Source organism: Marmota marmota, unplaced genomic scaffold (assembly GCF_001458135.2).
Source record: "Marmota marmota marmota unplaced genomic scaffold, marMar, whole genome shotgun sequence".
NCBI classification, from domain to species: Eukaryota; Metazoa; Chordata; class Mammalia; order Rodentia; family Sciuridae; genus Marmota; species Marmota marmota.
Window position 1 is genome coordinate 15,703,033 of NW_026000174.1, and position 15,444 is coordinate 15,718,476.

Here is a 15,444-nt window from a genome sequence, read left to right on the forward strand (position 1 = left end):
TACTCAAAGCCTGGCAGCCGGCCGAGCCCGGGCCCGGGCCCTTCTCGGGAGTTCTGTCCTCTTTTCACCGGAAACCCGGCCCCGCCCTGAAGACCAATCTCTTCTAGCCGCGGGTCTTTGGAGGCTCCGAGCCTGCCCCCAGCGGCAACCCTTGCCCCTCCGGGACCCAACGGAGACCCTCCCTATCCTGTCCCCACTCCCCTACAGTGTTTGACCCCTAGGTGTGCCCTCCCCAGCTTTAGAAACCAAGTCCGGGCCACTCTCGTTCTCGCCCACTCGCACCAGGCAGACCAGAGTATTTTTCACTGGGAACCCTTAGAGGAGAGCCGAGGACCCCTTCTAAGCTTGGCTTTCTCTGGAGATCAAATAACGCCTTCTCCTAACAAGAGTCCCTACAGACAAACGCTGCCCACTCTTTGGAACTGGCCGGGTCACTCCTAACCTTGGTGACCATGAGTGCCTGCTGCCCCATCCTTAGACCCACCTGCACTGACCCCACCGGTGCAAAGTCTGGTTTAGCTGGGATAATCAGCCCCCTGAAGGGTCCCACCGCCAATTCGCTCCTTAAGCGTCCCCTCTCATCCCTGGCGGGTCCCTGGCGGAGGGTGGACCTATTGGGGGCGGGGGAGGGACGGGGCTATCTGGGAAAAGGGACTAAGGGGTTTCCTTTTTCCTAATTTTGTTGCTCTTTTTCTTTGAAAAACTTGTAATTTATTGAGGTGATTTTGCTCAATCCAAATAAAACTTAATTTATTGAAGACATCAACGCTGGCAACCCTTCTGAGGGCGCAGAGTAAGACTAGGCTGCTTGCAAGAACCCTGACCCCGTTGCGGTTGAAGCCAGCAAGGGGCCCTCTCTCCCTTCACGGCCACCACGCATTCCTAGCGCAGGGTATTACAGACCAGGAGAATTGAGAACTAAGCAAACTAGCACTTTATGGTCGAGGTCCTGCCCCCCGCCACCACCCATAATAATAAAGTGCCCTCCCTCCCCAAACCCACACATAAAAGTTTAAATAAACCCCAGCCCGATCCTCGGGCTCTTCCTTCATTTCCGGACGGATGCCCCTGCAGAAATTAGGGGGAGGTCCCACCTGTGGGTCAGGCTCCGGGGAGGGCAGCAGAAAACAGTGATGAAAGTTGGGGCCCAGATGTACAACTATACCCCATTTGCACCCCTGGGGCCGAGAAGAGGGGTCTAGAAAAACAGGACTGCACACTGCAGGCTACAGACCTCTGCAGCCCTGGGCCTAAAAGGGAGGGGCAGGATGTCCTAATTAGGGCATTCCAAATGACTGGGCAGTGGGGAATGCGGATTCCCCAATAAATAGGCAGAAAGGTATTGCCCCACCCCCTCAGAATTTTCTAGCCAGGGGCTAGCTACTCCAGCCTTCGTAGCAGGGGAGAGGCGCCGAGTTCGCGGCTTTGCCGAGCCTCCGCTGTCACTTGCTGAGCTGCAATGTGTCCAGAAGGAGGCGCTTGTGAGCAGGGTCCTGCACCCCAGCCTCCTCCAGGTCTTCCTCTGTGATGTCACTGTGGGGGCAAGAAAGGCTAGGATCTGGGATAGAGGGTCCTAAAGGGCCCACAGCTCTACCCCCGGGGACAGACACCCACCCTATCCGGCTCTAGCCCCGCCCCCACCTGAGAAACTCCAGGTCGTCCCAGCCATTGTGCACCAGGCCCTCCTCATAGCGCTCTAAGCCGATGGCCCGCAGCCAGGCACCCATACCTGCCTCACTCAGGCCGCCGGCCCGCCCGACCTGCGGGCACGGTGCCTGATGAAATAGGGCAAGTTAAGGGGAGTACTAACAGTGCACCCCCAGAAAAACCTTCAAGACAGCCACATTCTACCCGGGAAAGGGAGGCAAAATCTGGGGCTGATTTACGTGTCCCCCAACCCTCCAGTACTCAGCTCAGGGCAGAGGGGAAACCAGTGAGTGCTTAATAGTGGAGGGAAAAGACACCATAGTGATGGGCAGGCACACTCTTCAGGTACAGACAACCAGCCCTGGTCCACACACCTCCTCCGCTAGGTCCTCTTGGATGCTCTCCCGGATGCGGGGTGGAGGGAAGCTGAGGGGCCGGCCATAGTCGGAGGGCAGTCCACGGGGTGGCTGCAACTCCAAGGGGCTTGGGAGAAGCGCTAAGCGTCCAGGCCCAGCAGGAGCGTAATCCACCTCACTTAGAGTCTTGGCCATCTGCAGTACTGAGCAGGACCGGTCATCCCCACTTGCTACCTCCCCTAGGAAAGTGCTGGCAGATGAGGGGCCTGGGGGTAGTGGGGGCCTTGGATGGGCTTTGGGAGGTGGTGGGCCTCGGCCCTCACCTCCACTGCGTCCCCGGACCCCTGGTACTGACAAAGGATCCAGGTTGGGGGTCAGGAAAATGGCTGAGTCTGGCAGTGGTGGAGGTGGAAAATCTGGAGGGGGCAGAGTACCCCCAGAGTCTTCATCTGATGAACTCCCCTCTCCCACCCGAGGGGGCCGGTGGCGTCCAAGCTGTGGAGCAGGCACTGTGATGGCAACTTTGTTCTTTGTGGTAGGTGGGACAGGAACCCTGGCAGGTGAGGGTGGCTCCAGGGGCAGCAGCTGGTGTGGGACCCCTTCAAGGACGTAGTAGGCAGGATTATTGAAGCTGTTCTTGGGTGCGGGGGCCACCACCCCTTCCAGCTCAGGAGCCCCCTCTGGCTTCAACCTGGGTTTAGGAGCAGGATAACTTAGTCAGGACCCAGAAACCCAATGGTGCCATGGGGGAACTGGCAAAAGAAGATGACATTGAGCAAATCACTTATCCTCTACTGCCCTGGGTTTCATCATCTCTAAATTTGGAAGTAAATGAGGTGTTGAAGGCATAACCCTAAACTGCCTTGCTCACTTGTTCAGATTCTTAGATCTTTTATGACTTTGTAACTGTGGAAACTGAACTCAAATGATAACAACAGAGATGTCAGAAGACAAGGCAGTAAAAGGCCTCTGATGAGAATGACCAATGAAACTTTGAAAGAGCTGCTGAAGCCTCTGTAGTTGACCTACTGTGGAATCTCACTCAGGTATTCAGGCTGGTTTTACTCAAGCTGGAGAATAAAACCAAGGTGACTGAAAATAACTGGAGATGACAGAAAAAGAACCAAACTGAACCTAGGAGTTTTATGTACCTTCAAGCAATGAGTAGGTACCATTAAAAAGCAAGTCTATGTTGTCATGTATAACAAATTAGAACAAATTAAAAAAAAAAAAAAGTTTAAAAGCAAGGCTGGCTGGCTACTGGGGAACAAAACTGACTAAATTATATTGTTATATTGTGTGCATGTATAAATACATAACAATGAATTCCACTACTATGCATAATTATAATATACCAATTAAAAAATAAGAAAAAGGGACTGGAGTTGTGGCTCAGTGGTAGAGTGCTCGCCTAGCTGGGTTCTATACTCAGCACCACATAAAAACAAATAAATAAAATAAAGGTATGTGTCCAACGACAACTAATATATATATAATATATTTTTTTTAAATAGGAAAAAAAGGGCTAAGGTTATAGTTCATGGTAAAGTACTTGCCTAGTATGTGCAAGGTCCTAGGTTCAAACCTTCACATTGCAAAAACAGAAAAGAGGCCCTAAGCAACTTAGTGAGACCCTATCTCAAAATAAAAAAATAAGGGCTGGGGGTATGCCTGGGGATGTGGTTGAGCGGTCAAATGCCCCTGGGTTCAATCCCTAGTACCAAGGGGGAAAAAAAAAGGCAAGAAAGAAAGCTAGCCTGGTTTTCCCTAAGTATGACCCATAGTCTACTAGTTACCCAGGCGTTAGAAGTTATTATGTGGGGTTTGTTTGTTTGTTTGTTTGTGCTGGTATAGGACTTTGTGCATGCAAGGCAAGCACTCTACCAACTGAGCTATATCCCCTAGAAGTTATTATGTGGAAAAGAAGTATCCCCACCCATTAAGTTTAGGAAACTATATTAAAAAGAATTGGAAAGAGTTTTCCTTCCTGTCCACGTGCTTGTAGCATTTACTAATACTAATGTGCACAGGAAATATCTAAGAAAAAAATCTACCAAAAAGTATTTCCAAATTCACTTGACCACACACCTTTCTCCAGTGAAGCCTTGTGTAGGATAGGGCCCCATAACATGCACCCTGAGAAATCCCTTGCTGAACCCTGTTCCTTCTCCAAACTGAAGGCTTGAACTGTGTCTGATTACACAGACAGAACTATTCTAAAAACAATTTATTTTCTTTTTTTTTTTTTAATATTTTCTTTAGTTGTAGATGAACACAATATCTTATTTTACTTATTTTTATGGGGTGCTGGGGATCGAACCCAGAGCCTCACACATGCTAGGCAAGTGCTCTACCACTAAGCTACAGCCCCAGCCCCTCTAAAAACAATTTCTATGTCACTTTTAAGGGAAAACTGAGAGGACAGGCTGCCTATGCTCCCTTTGACTCACAGCCATACCTTCAGGATGCCATACCCTCAGAAGCCGTACTTCTGCCCATGGAATAGCAGAGCAACCAAACAGAAGGGAATCCCCAGATTAGCCCTGAGAGCCAATCATAGTAATGGATAGAGTGGGTGGGGAGAGATAACAGATTCCTCCTCTTACCTGGGGTTCAAGGGCTCCTCCCTGGGAGCTGCTCGGGGCGGGGCTGGGGGCCTCCCAGTTGGCGGTGGTTTCTCTGGCTCTTCAAATAACTTGGACAATGGGCTGGAGCCTTCTGTGGAGGCTGGCTTGCGGCTCCCTGACCTGCCAGGGAGAGATGAGTGGGGCCCTCCAGCAGCCCCCAGATACCCCCTCAGGTGACACCCAACATAGCCCTAGCTCACCTGGATTCCTGGCTGCCTCGGGACACAGACGGGCCTTTGCTCTTTGCTCCAGCCTCATCCTTATCAATGCTGATCCACTCTGAGGGTATAGGGAAGGGAGGCTCAGAGGGGATCTGGGATCCTAGATCCCAGAAAAACCATCTAGGTCTGCCAGCCCCTTCCAGCAGGATCACTCCAATGACTGTAGAACCTCAAGCATCCCAGGATTCCACCCACCCTGGGTCCTCCCCTCCTATACCTGCCCATACCCTTCCCAATGGAACCCCCACCGTAGAGCCGCTCACGGGTGCCCAGGCGTTCCGTGGGCACCCGCACCTTCATGGAGCCACGGATATTGCCTGTCTCCTCGCCGCGATGGGACAGGAAGGTCAAAAACTGCTGGGCTGTGCTGCCAATCATGGATTTGAGTGCAACCACACATTCCCCTGAAGGGCAGATGGGACAGACCACAGATTATCAAAACTTTCTAGGGCCTGCCTGATTTCTTATACCCCTCAGCTACCCTGACTCCTTACCATAGGATTCATAGCCATCCATGGACTTGACTGTGAGCAGAAGGTGCTGGTCTTGCAGGTACTCAATGTCAGCCAGAATGGGCTTGAGCTGGGCAACAGAAAGGCTGGATGTGGAACAAAGTCTCAACCACCCTTGGACCCCTCCCACATGCTGGCCCTGATACAACTCACCCCTGCCCTCAGGCTTATTCATGCTCACTCATACCTAGCTCTTAAGGAAAGCTCTCAGATCTGTAATGGGCCTTTCATCACTTAACATCACTGTATTAATTAATTTTCTGCATCCTCAACGGCCTGACATTTAGCAGAGTCTCAAGAACTGTTTATGGAACAAATGAATGAACAATCTACAACTTGGTTCTATAACCCTAGATAAAGCAAATGCTCTTATTCTCTCTTGCCCAGCCCCCCCATGCACACTGCCAGCCCCAGCCTCCCTCCCAGGCAGCCTCCCCCAGGGTTCTGCCTCACTCTTCTCTGTGCCCTCGTCCACTGGCCTAGGCCCTGCCTGCAGCCTCACCGTGGGCAGCTGGCGTGAAGACCACTGCACTTTGAGGAAGTTGATGTTGTCACTGCTTTGGGCATCATTCTCAAAACTCTTCTTGTACTCTGGGGTGGGAGTGGGGAAAACCAACTGAGAACCACCTTCCAGTTTCCCTTCCCCCCAAGCTGAAGGCAGGTCTGGGCAGCTCTGGCCTCCCATCCCTCTTGGCCTACACCCAGCCCTGGGCCCTGTCTCTGACCCTCCAGGCAAGTGGAATAGAACTCAATGAAGAACTTGGTGCGGCTGGCTGTCTTCACAATGGCCTCGATGCTCTCAAACTCAATGTAGGCCTGGTCTGAAGTCTTCGAGAGCCCTAAGGGACAGGAAGGAATTGCAGACAGAAGGGCGAAGAGGGTATAAGAGGATCACAGAAAGAATGAGACAGAAAGGCTGAGCCCCGGAACAGGGAATTAGGAGCCTTGGCAGAGCAAGAGGCAAGGCCAATAGGTGCCTTTCAATCCTAACCTACCAACAGATAGACCCCAAAACCCAGACCCTGGACCAAGGCAAAAAGAACCAAAGGATGAAAAACTCCTGTCAAAGGGAGATAGAGACAAGAATGCCTATGGTCTGGTTTGCCAACAAAATGCCACACCTCCAAGCACATTTGCAGGCTCACATGTGACCTGCAGATACAGACAAATATGTATAACTGACCACTCAGGGCTGGCAACTCTCATGAGGACCCAGGCACCCAGACACCCTCACATATCACCCATTCAGAAACACTCCTCCACTCACATTTACACACAAACACACACATAGGCTTGTGTACAATCCATCTGCACACATCCCCAAGTCACTACCTACACCCACCCAACATTGCCACATCTACAACCACATTCAAAACAGTCACCTTTCTTGGAGATGAACTGAGAGGTAACTCCAACCTCAAATGTCCCAAACACAGGGGAATGGTCGCTGGTGACAATGTCATCAGTGCAACCTGGGTGGGAGAATAGGAATGGGGACTCAAGGGAAACATCTCTACTCTCTGTTCCTACCTCCTGAAACTAGGGCTGAGTCAGGACAGTGACCACCCAAGACCTCCCATCACCCTGTCTGGGAGGCTCTGACCATAGGAATTGCAGATGATGTGGGTTTCAGGGTAGGACTTCCATAGAATCCGGTCACACCATGAGGGCACGTTGGTCCGGACCTGGGGCAGGGGACAGTAGTGTGGTCAGAGATGACAGCTGGAAGTTTCTCAGCATGGGCTCCACCCAGAGCTGATGAGACCCCCCCATTTCTGTTACACTGGGTCCCACCTTCCTCCGTGGATTCCCACAATACCCAGAAACACCCCCAAAGGCCTCAGGAAGGCCAGGTAAGCTACAATGGTAACTACAGAGGCCCAAGACCCTTTATCTCCCACGTGCTCCTGTTTCACTGCAATCTTGGAGGGTCCTCGTGCCATTTTTTTTTCCACTCACTCCAGTTGGCTTTTGCTTGTGCCAGGCATATGTGTCCCGGGAACCCCGCTCATAGCGGTAAGTGGGTGGAAAAGAGATCTCCTCCTCACCTAAGGAAGCAGGGCACAGATGGGACTCAGGGCCCTGAAAACCCGGGAATGTCCCAAGCCCCCAGGTCCCCAGGCCCACCTACTGGATCCCTACTCACTGAACCGAAGGAAAACCTTGTGCTTTTCCCGCTCCAAGTTGAGCTGGTCTACCCGGAGCAGAGGCTCAAACTCTTTCCTGCTGATGTAGTTCAGTATCTCCTGGGGTGGGGGACAGAGAGGCTGAAGGTGTGTCTCTTGAGCAGAGCTGGTGACAGCTCTCGAGGCCCCTAGCCTCCCTACAGCCATAGGCAGGGCCCCTGCTGGAACCTGGATATCCATGTCCAGGCGATAGTTGAGGTCCCCAAACCAGAAGAGGTGAGTGAAACGCAGAGAGATGTCAAATGCACTGAGCTGCCGGTCACCCAGCGAGAGCAGCCTCAGGATGTCCAGATAGTTCTGGTTCCGCCTATAGTAAGAAGCCAGGAACAGGTCCCCAGGGTCAGGAATGAGAGATGGGCATAAAGGCAGGAAGACTCTGGGGTCAGGGATACCATAGGGATCAATTCCCTGGGGCCAGAGGGAGAAGCTAAGTATAAGGTCAGTTTTAGTAGACCAAGAAGTCTTCAGCTGGGAAACAGGAGAAGGGGGTCTCTGGGGATAGGATGTGGGAGAAGAAAAGAGTTTCATGTGACTAAAGGATGTAGTCAAGACTATGGGGAAGCTGTTACATGGGAGCCCACCTCCCTCAAGAGTATGGGGAAGGTGCCCTCACCGGGCAGTCTTCTCATTTCCCGAGGTGAGATGGCAATTCACAAAGCCAAATGAGGTGCCATTGAACATGAAGGAGACACCCACGGCTCCCTTGTTCCCTGTGAGGGAAACGGAAGAGGAAGGCCTGATCACCCACAGAGGACTACCAACTCTCCCCTCTATCCCTCAAAGCAGCAATGAGAGGATGCTTCCTATCCCAATCCTCAGGTGCTGTGAAGCAGACAGCCCCTGAACACACACCCACACCTTCCCTGGGGATCCTTCTCGGGGACCTGCAGTCTGTCTGGATGGCCTTACTCTGTCTATGTGAGCAGAGCCCCTGGAATCACGAGATCCCGAGGGTGCAACAGAAAGGTCCTGTAGGTTCTCAGAAGAATCTATCTTGCAAGAGCCCTGGACTGCTAATCAGAAGACCTGAGCACTATGCCTACTTATTTGCTGAGTGACCTTGGAATTCAACCACTCTGGGTTTGAATTTTATCATCTATGAAATGGGGATAATTATCCTGGCCTTGCCTTCCTGGTGGGGCTGGAAGAGATTTTAAATATGAATATGCTTTACAAAGTTCAAAGCACCCTATATATGAGAAAGCTGAGACTGCCAAAAAGGGGGAGACTCTGGGCTGGAGAGGAGGCAGAAAGCATGAACATAGGGACCCCACCACTTCAGGAACCTGCCTGCCCTGCTCACCCAGGGTGTTGGCGATGCCAGTTTTCACACTGGATGTACTGACATGGCTGATGCGGTTCTCATGCTCTGGCTTGACGAGCACAGCCACCTTGATGTTCCACAGCGACTGCATGGCAATCTAGGTAGAGGGTGTGGAGTCACCCTTATCCTGGGCTGGGACCCTGTCCACATTCCCCCTGCCCTGGCATCTTGTCAGTCATGGGAAAGGAAGACCTCCTACCCCTTTTCCTGAAGGACCAAAGAGAAATGGGCCTCCCGTGACATGAAGGACTCATATGAGACCTCCCAAAGGATATGCCCAAGGCCAGAGGAAAAAATCAGAGTGCTGCATTCCCCAGGGTGCCCATGATGTCAAGCAGGAAAAGTCTGGGGTGGTTTATGAAGACAGGGGACTAATAAGATAACCCCCTCACCGGGCGGTAATCCAAATCTGTAAGCTCCTTGAGGCCCCCACGCAGCAGGTCCAGCCACTCTCGGTCGCCCACTGAGTTCTCCTGAGTCCCAAAGACATAGATGTCATGGGGTATGGTCACTGTGACCTCATCTAGGGTCTTCCCCAGACCCTTTGATGTGAACCAAGATGTCACATTTTTTGGAGGTGGCACACTTCCTGAAGATGGAGGGGATGAGGCAGTGGGTGGGAGGGTCAGGCCCCTGCCCTGGGGCCATTCCCCTCTCCCATCCCAGTCCCAGCCTGGGCCTGACCCATGTTCCAGGTGCCTATGAAGACAGAGATCATATCAGGCTCGTCTTGCTTGGAGTGCTTATTCTTCATGAGCTGCAGCAGCTGGCAGAAGGCTTCCCGCTTCTGGGGGAACAGCAGTCAGTCAAGGGCAAATAGGCAGCCAGGAACCCCCTTCCCACAAGGATACTCCACTAGATGGTAAATACCATGAGAGAAGGTCATTGTCTGGTTGCCCACTGTACATCCACTGCTCAAGAATGTAACAGGTGCTAAGTAAATGTTCACTGAATATTTGAATCATCCCTCAGGCCACCTATTCTTAATAACCTCTCTACCCTGTCAGGCCCATCCCTGCCAGGAGGGATGACATGCCCACACCATGTGTTCCCTCTCTTCCTACCCAATGGGAGACACCCATCTGGAGACCCCAGCATCCCCCAGTGTACTGGCCCAGCCTGCCACTCACCCGGGCACTAACGAAAATGAAGTCCTTGCGCTGGGTCCGGTCCTTCTCCTTTTCAAACACAACACCCAGCTTGTTCTGGACACGCTGGGACTTAATGAGCTGGCGGACTAGGAGACAGAAGACAGGTCACACAAGCCTGTGCCCTCCAGGCCAAGGGCCTCACCCTACCCATCTCTCGCAGGTCTTGCCCTGGCTCACTTCGGTCATGTGTGAAGGTCGTCCAGTCCTCCTGGGAGTCCCGCTGTCTCCGAAGCAGCACTAGCCGCCCACCTTCCACATCCACGCTCAGCGTAAACTTCTGTGACTTTCCAATCTTGGTCAGGTCACCCAAGGTAACATCCAGCTTCACCTGCAAGACAGGAAATAGAGAGGCTGCTGATAAGACCTTGAGGAAGGCAGCGTCTCCTTCACCTTCAACTGCCCCTTGACCCATGAGGCCCCCCACCTGCCATGTACCTCAAAGGCCTGCACAGGTATGGTCTTGGCCTTACGTGTAGATGGCTGCAGCGAAACTGGAGGTGCTGTGGAACTCATGTCCTGTAGTGCCTTCAGGGCCTGGAGGGGCCAAGGGCAAGGTGAGGTTGGGGGCATACTCAGGGCTAAGGCAGAGAGGGGTATGGCTGATGTTTGGGTCAGGGCTAAGTTATAGCTTCAAAGTTGAGATCGAGGCTCAGCCAAGGAGAGTGGTCAGCAACTCAAAGGTCAGGGAGTAGAGGGGAATCAGCCTACCTTCTTCTGGATGCCTGACAGGAAGTCCTTTAGCACTGACAACTTCAGTACCAGGTTCTCTAGTTCCTGTTCCCCAGTCTGTGATGAGTTCTGCTGGGAGAAAGAATAAGGCTTGTAGATGAAGCCCTTTAGGCTGAAGCCCCCAATCAACTCCAGAACTGAGCCCAGCTCCCAGGGCCTCCCTACAATCTCACCTGCTGCTGTAAAAGGCGAGTCACCATGGGCGAGCTCTGCTGGTCAAACACCTTGGACAGGATCTCCAGACCCGACAGGACCTTGTCCACCTCACTAGGGGAAACACCATTTTAGAATTCCCCACCCCAAGCTAAAGCTCAGGGCAGCTGAGGGTGGTGCTTTTCTCCTTCAGTTTGAGGACACAAGGGGACAGGTGAGGAAATCAGGAGACAGTGGCTGGTTCACTGTTAAGGGTAAGAGTGTGGTGCAGAGGATCAGATGTGCGGTACCTGTGCAGTCTCCGGCAGGAGGTGGCAAGAGTGCGGGTGAGGTGGGGCAGGTTGCTGGCTCCGCCCCGCACAGCCTCCAGGTCCAGCCCGTAGCTGCCCTTCAGATACTCATGGGAAATGGTGCTCAGCCCATTGGGAGCGCTTCAGGGAGAGGTTAAAAGTTGGTAGAGGTCCTGGTGACACTGTTCCAGCTACCCCACACCTTGTCCCTACAGAAGGTGGTACTAGTGGCAGAATAGAACAGGTCAGGGTTGAGATGAGATGGGTGCCCCAGGGAGCTCAGGTGGTCTTCTCACCTCTCATGAAAGAGAAAGAACTTCCTGCTCAGCAGAGAGGTTGTGTGTGGGGGGTGGGGCATCTCACCTCTCAGCAGCTGGAGTTGTGGGAGTCTCAGGGGCTGGCAGGGGGCTGCTAGGTCCCGTGGGGACAGAAATGCTGGTAGAGCCAGAGCGCGGGGGCAGTGGGGGCTTTTCATCCTCCCCATCTGTGGGACAGAGGTCAATGGAGGAGCACTTTGGGCCTCTGTCCCTCAGTGGTATATGGCAGAGAGGAAGCCATAGCTGTCAGAGACTTCCATGAAAAGGGAGTAAAGGGAAGTGCAACACAATTACGAGAAAGGAAAGAGAGGGTTGCAAAGCGGAGAGGGAAAGAACCAGGTAGAGTCAGGGAGGAGACAAGGAAGGGATGTGCACACTGCACATGAGGCTGTACCTGAGACATCACGGTCATCCGGTGGGTCTGGCTCTCTCTCCCCCTCTACAGGCAGCAGTAGGGCACACACCAGGCCCTGATTGGGCTGGGCATACAAGCCAATGAGCTCGCCCAGGGTCTGGAAGCGGCGCACAGGCACACCCTGTGAAGTCTACAGGCCAAAAAGGATGAGAGAAAGGGTCAGCCAGCAGGTCTCCAAGCCACAGGAAGGATCAAGGTCAGGAGTCAGGGGTCCGAGCTCCTACCTGCACAGCCAGGAAGTCTTCTCCATCAGGCAGGATGCGGTATGTGTGTACATGCTTCTGATACCTGATGGCAAGGCAAAAATCAGAACCTGAAATCCCCCAGTTGGAGTCTAATCCCAAAGCATCCCTTACTAGTCCCCCTGCTCCCTAAACGTGGTTTCCTCTAAAACCACTTGCTCAGGCTGCATAGGGTTAATGATGGGGCCAATCTACTTCCACCCTCCTAGTGCTGCCAACAATAACTGAAATGACCAAGTCCCCCTTCCCCCCCAAGACCTACATACTCCACACCCACCACAGGGCCTGGGAAGCAACAGGCAACTCTCTTGTGGACTCCACAGGTGTCTAAATAGCCCCTCTGGACTGTAGTACCAGTCTGGGCCCCCCGCCAGAGTAAGAGTCCTCAGAAGCCTAGTTAGCCTATGTGTGCAGGGCAATGTGCTAACACACGTGTGAGCCTCTGTCTGTGTTTATGTTGGTGTCTGGCTCTACTGGAGTCTGTGTGTCTAGGACAGTTTTTCTGGAGAAGTATTGGAGCACCACCCTAGAGCTTTTCCCTGTTCCCCAGACAACAGGTAACTGGGATAACCCAAGGGGGCCCCCTATGGGAGACCCAGCCTCTAGGAACCCCAAGGCAAGGAGGGGCAAGAGGGGTGCTGACAGATGGTAGCAGCAGCAGCTGAGCAGGTGACAGCTGAACCAGGCACATACTCACTGGGGGATGGAAAGCTGCCTTCTTCCTCCACACCTCAGAAGGCAACCAGGCCTATGCATGTGCGGGCAGGAAAGGGCTGTTGGCCCCAGAGAGAACCAAATGCCATAGGGCCACCCCTTTCCCCTAAATCAGCACCTGTCAGGGGTTCTCCTGGCTGCTTGTGCCGTGTGTTAGTTTGTAGACTGTGGATCCATATTTATAACAATAATGGCAGGTATTATTATTAGCTACACTGTACAGATGAGAAAACTAAGGCTCAAAAAGGAAAAGTAATTTGCCTAAGCAAGTAAAAGGCAGAACTGGGATTTAAAATGAGAACAGAAGGAAAGGCCCATTTCCTGGCCTACAGGTCAGACTGCCTGTAGCCTTCAGAGTAGGAGTGTGTCTCGAGTGTTATTTGTGTACACGTGGTATGTATATAGGTAAGCAAGTACGCATTTGTTTGGGAAGTCTAAGAAACCACCCATTTCTGATCCCTACCCAGTCTCCTGAGATTCAAGGAGCAATCAGTCAGTTGGCAAAGCCAAAGCCCCCACACCTAGACAGACCCCCACCCCACCCATTCTTTCCCCTGACAATGGAGCCAGGATTTTCCCCTTACTGGGACAATAATGTTCCTCACCCAAACACAAGCTCCAGCTGTCCTCTCCCACCCAACAGCTGACCCAGCACCTGCCTCCTTCCCTTCCCTAACAAGGGATATGCCTCAGAGGGGGCTGGGAGGCAGGACTGAGGGTATTCATGGGTCTAAGCTGTCCTTTAGTCTCCCTGTACTGAGCCTCAGACTTGAGGCAAAGCAGAGACTATAGGACCCCTCATCGGTCAAGTGCCTAGGTCAGAGTTTCTCAACCTCTGCACTACTGACATTTTGGACCACATAATCCTTAGGAGGCTGTTTTGGACACTGTCACATGTTTAGCAGCACCTCTGGCTACTACACACTAGGTGACTATAGCACCAAGCCTATTGTAACAAACAAACAAAAATGTCTCCCTTGGGGCTGGGGATGTGGCTCAAGCGGTAGCGCGCTTGCTTGGCATGCACGCGGTGCTGGGTTCAATCCTCAGCACCACATACAATTAAAGATGTTGTGTCCACCGAAAACTAAAATAAATAAATATTTTTTTAAAATTCTCTCTCTCTCTCTCTCTCTTTAAAAAAAAAAAAAAAAGTCTTCCCTGGTCTAAGTCAATTTGTCCTCCCCTGTCCCCACAAAGATGTCATAAGAACAAAAAGGAAAAGAAGGGACAAAGGGACAAGGGTAGGGGGCTCATAGGACCAAGGAAGAACATAACTAGATCTAAACTAAACAGTCCTCACAGTTTCCCAGTCATTACTTCCCACTCCAGAGGCCCACAGAAGTCCACTTAGTGTTATACTGTGGGTCAAGGAAAAAACTGCAAAACTGAAAGTACAGACTCACCCCACCCTACTATTCACAGAACTGACAGGTACAGCACAGGACCAGGCAGACTCAGAGAACTGCCAAGTCTAGTTCCACACACAGCACTCATGGCTTAGGGCTAGAGCTGCCAGATAACTGGGGCTCAAGCCCAGAACCAGGCACACTTACTCATTGATTCATGAAATAATGGCACAGTCTCATAAAGCCTCATCCAGCTGCCTCACTAAGTCTTCTCAACACCAACCACATCATCACCCGCAGCCATACACAGCCCTCCAGAACCCAAGCTGTGCCTCTCTTGGGAGCATTGAAAGGACCCCTAAGGACGTTGCTAGACATCCTCACACATACCCTCATCAGTCCCTCTGTCCCTAATCTGCTGCTTCTGCCTAAACTCAATCCCTACACAAACAGATCTGCTCACAACATGGACCCAAATCCTCACCTCTTTTTGGGCATGCCTGCAGGGGTCTGCCAAGGACTGTCTGCATTTTTCCCCATCACAATCACCCTGGCCTGCAGAACCCCACATACTCTGACCTCAAAACCCCAGAAAGTTCCCTCACACACAGCAGGAAGGAAATGCCCCCTGTATCCTTCCTCAGCCCCAAGAGCCCTAGAATAAAGCCAAGGCCCCCCACTCTGGGGGTGGAGGCAGGGCTGGTGTCCCACCACTCAATCACTGCCCCCCTCCCCACTCAGGTCACACCGTCCGTGTCCCAGATCCCCTTCCTGTCCCACTCACAGGACGCAGAGTGCGAAGGCCCCCGCCACGCTCTCGCTGTCTCGGACCAGGAAGCTGCCATCGCGGCCCGCCCGGGCCAGCAGCTCCTCCGCTGCAGCGCGGCTCAGGTCGCGGTGGTACCAGGCAGGAGCCGGGCTGCCCAGCGCGCCCCCGGACCCCGCGCTCCCCGGGCTGGGTGCCCCACACGCCGAAGCCATAGCCCGCGGAGGGCCTCAGCGCCGCCCGCGTCTGCCACCCCGCGCCATCCGCCCCGGGAAGCTCAGGGCCGACGCTGGGGCCGCGCCCGGGTCCCGGGCCTGAGGATCCGCGGGCCGGACAGAGCCAGGGATCAGGACTCCGCACTCCGCCGCTCAGGCCGCCTGATTCGCCGCGCAGCCGCCGCCGCCTGCAGCGCCGGCCTCAACTTGAAGAGAAAGAAAAGTTTGTT

At 53.0% G+C, this 15,444-nt stretch overlaps 2 protein-coding genes across 4 annotated transcripts in view; one reads left to right on the top strand and one right to left on the bottom strand.

Annotated features, from left to right (window-relative positions):
* Phox2a (paired like homeobox 2A) overlaps nucleotides 1–580 on the top strand; it is a 5,420-nt gene extending 4,840 nt beyond the window's left edge. Inside the window, exon 5 of the mRNA XM_015503072.2 lies at nucleotides 2–580. Coding sequence (XP_015358558.1) covers nucleotides 2–107 — 106 coding nt within the window. The 3' untranslated portion in view covers nucleotides 108–580. The remainder of the gene's footprint in view (nucleotide 1) is intronic.
* Nucleotides 581–723: 143 nt separating this feature from the next.
* The window catches only part of Inppl1 (inositol polyphosphate phosphatase like 1), a 15,080-nt gene continuing 359 nt past the window's right edge, over nucleotides 724–15,444 (bottom strand). The window contains exons 2-29 of one of the 3 annotated variants that reach the window (XM_015477477.2): nucleotides 15,018–15,420; nucleotides 12,153–12,216; nucleotides 11,908–12,058; nucleotides 11,560–11,680; nucleotides 11,197–11,337; nucleotides 10,927–11,020; nucleotides 10,733–10,825; nucleotides 10,460–10,558; nucleotides 10,202–10,352; nucleotides 10,004–10,110; nucleotides 9,558–9,660; nucleotides 9,266–9,462; nucleotides 8,853–8,970; nucleotides 8,163–8,259; nucleotides 7,718–7,856; nucleotides 7,510–7,609; nucleotides 7,323–7,411; nucleotides 6,967–7,048; nucleotides 6,746–6,835; nucleotides 6,089–6,202; nucleotides 5,866–5,954; nucleotides 5,346–5,433; nucleotides 5,100–5,255; nucleotides 4,831–4,909; nucleotides 4,610–4,750; nucleotides 2,022–2,694; nucleotides 1,642–1,775; nucleotides 724–1,533 (exon numbers count right to left, since the gene is read on the bottom strand). In XM_015477477.2, the coding sequence (XP_015332963.1) occupies nucleotides 1,443–1,533; nucleotides 1,642–1,775; nucleotides 2,022–2,694; nucleotides 4,610–4,750; nucleotides 4,831–4,909; nucleotides 5,100–5,255; nucleotides 5,346–5,433; nucleotides 5,866–5,954; nucleotides 6,089–6,202; nucleotides 6,746–6,835; nucleotides 6,967–7,048; nucleotides 7,323–7,411; nucleotides 7,510–7,609; nucleotides 7,718–7,856; nucleotides 8,163–8,259; nucleotides 8,853–8,970; nucleotides 9,266–9,462; nucleotides 9,558–9,660; nucleotides 10,004–10,110; nucleotides 10,202–10,352; nucleotides 10,460–10,558; nucleotides 10,733–10,825; nucleotides 10,927–11,020; nucleotides 11,197–11,337; nucleotides 11,560–11,680; nucleotides 11,908–12,058; nucleotides 12,153–12,216; nucleotides 15,018–15,214 (3,798 nt within the window). In that variant the 5' untranslated portion in view covers nucleotides 15,215–15,420 and the 3' untranslated portion in view covers nucleotides 724–1,442. The remainder of the gene's footprint in view (nucleotides 1,534–1,641; nucleotides 1,776–2,021; nucleotides 2,695–4,609; nucleotides 4,751–4,830; nucleotides 4,910–5,099; nucleotides 5,256–5,345; nucleotides 5,434–5,865; nucleotides 5,955–6,088; nucleotides 6,203–6,745; nucleotides 6,836–6,966; nucleotides 7,049–7,322; nucleotides 7,412–7,509; nucleotides 7,610–7,717; nucleotides 7,857–8,162; nucleotides 8,260–8,852; nucleotides 8,971–9,265; nucleotides 9,463–9,557; nucleotides 9,661–10,003; nucleotides 10,111–10,201; nucleotides 10,353–10,459; nucleotides 10,559–10,732; nucleotides 10,826–10,926; nucleotides 11,021–11,196; nucleotides 11,338–11,559; nucleotides 11,681–11,907; nucleotides 12,059–12,152; nucleotides 12,217–15,017; nucleotides 15,421–15,444) is intronic. The other 2 variants (XM_015477478.2, XM_015477479.2) reach the window with 2 other exon arrangements.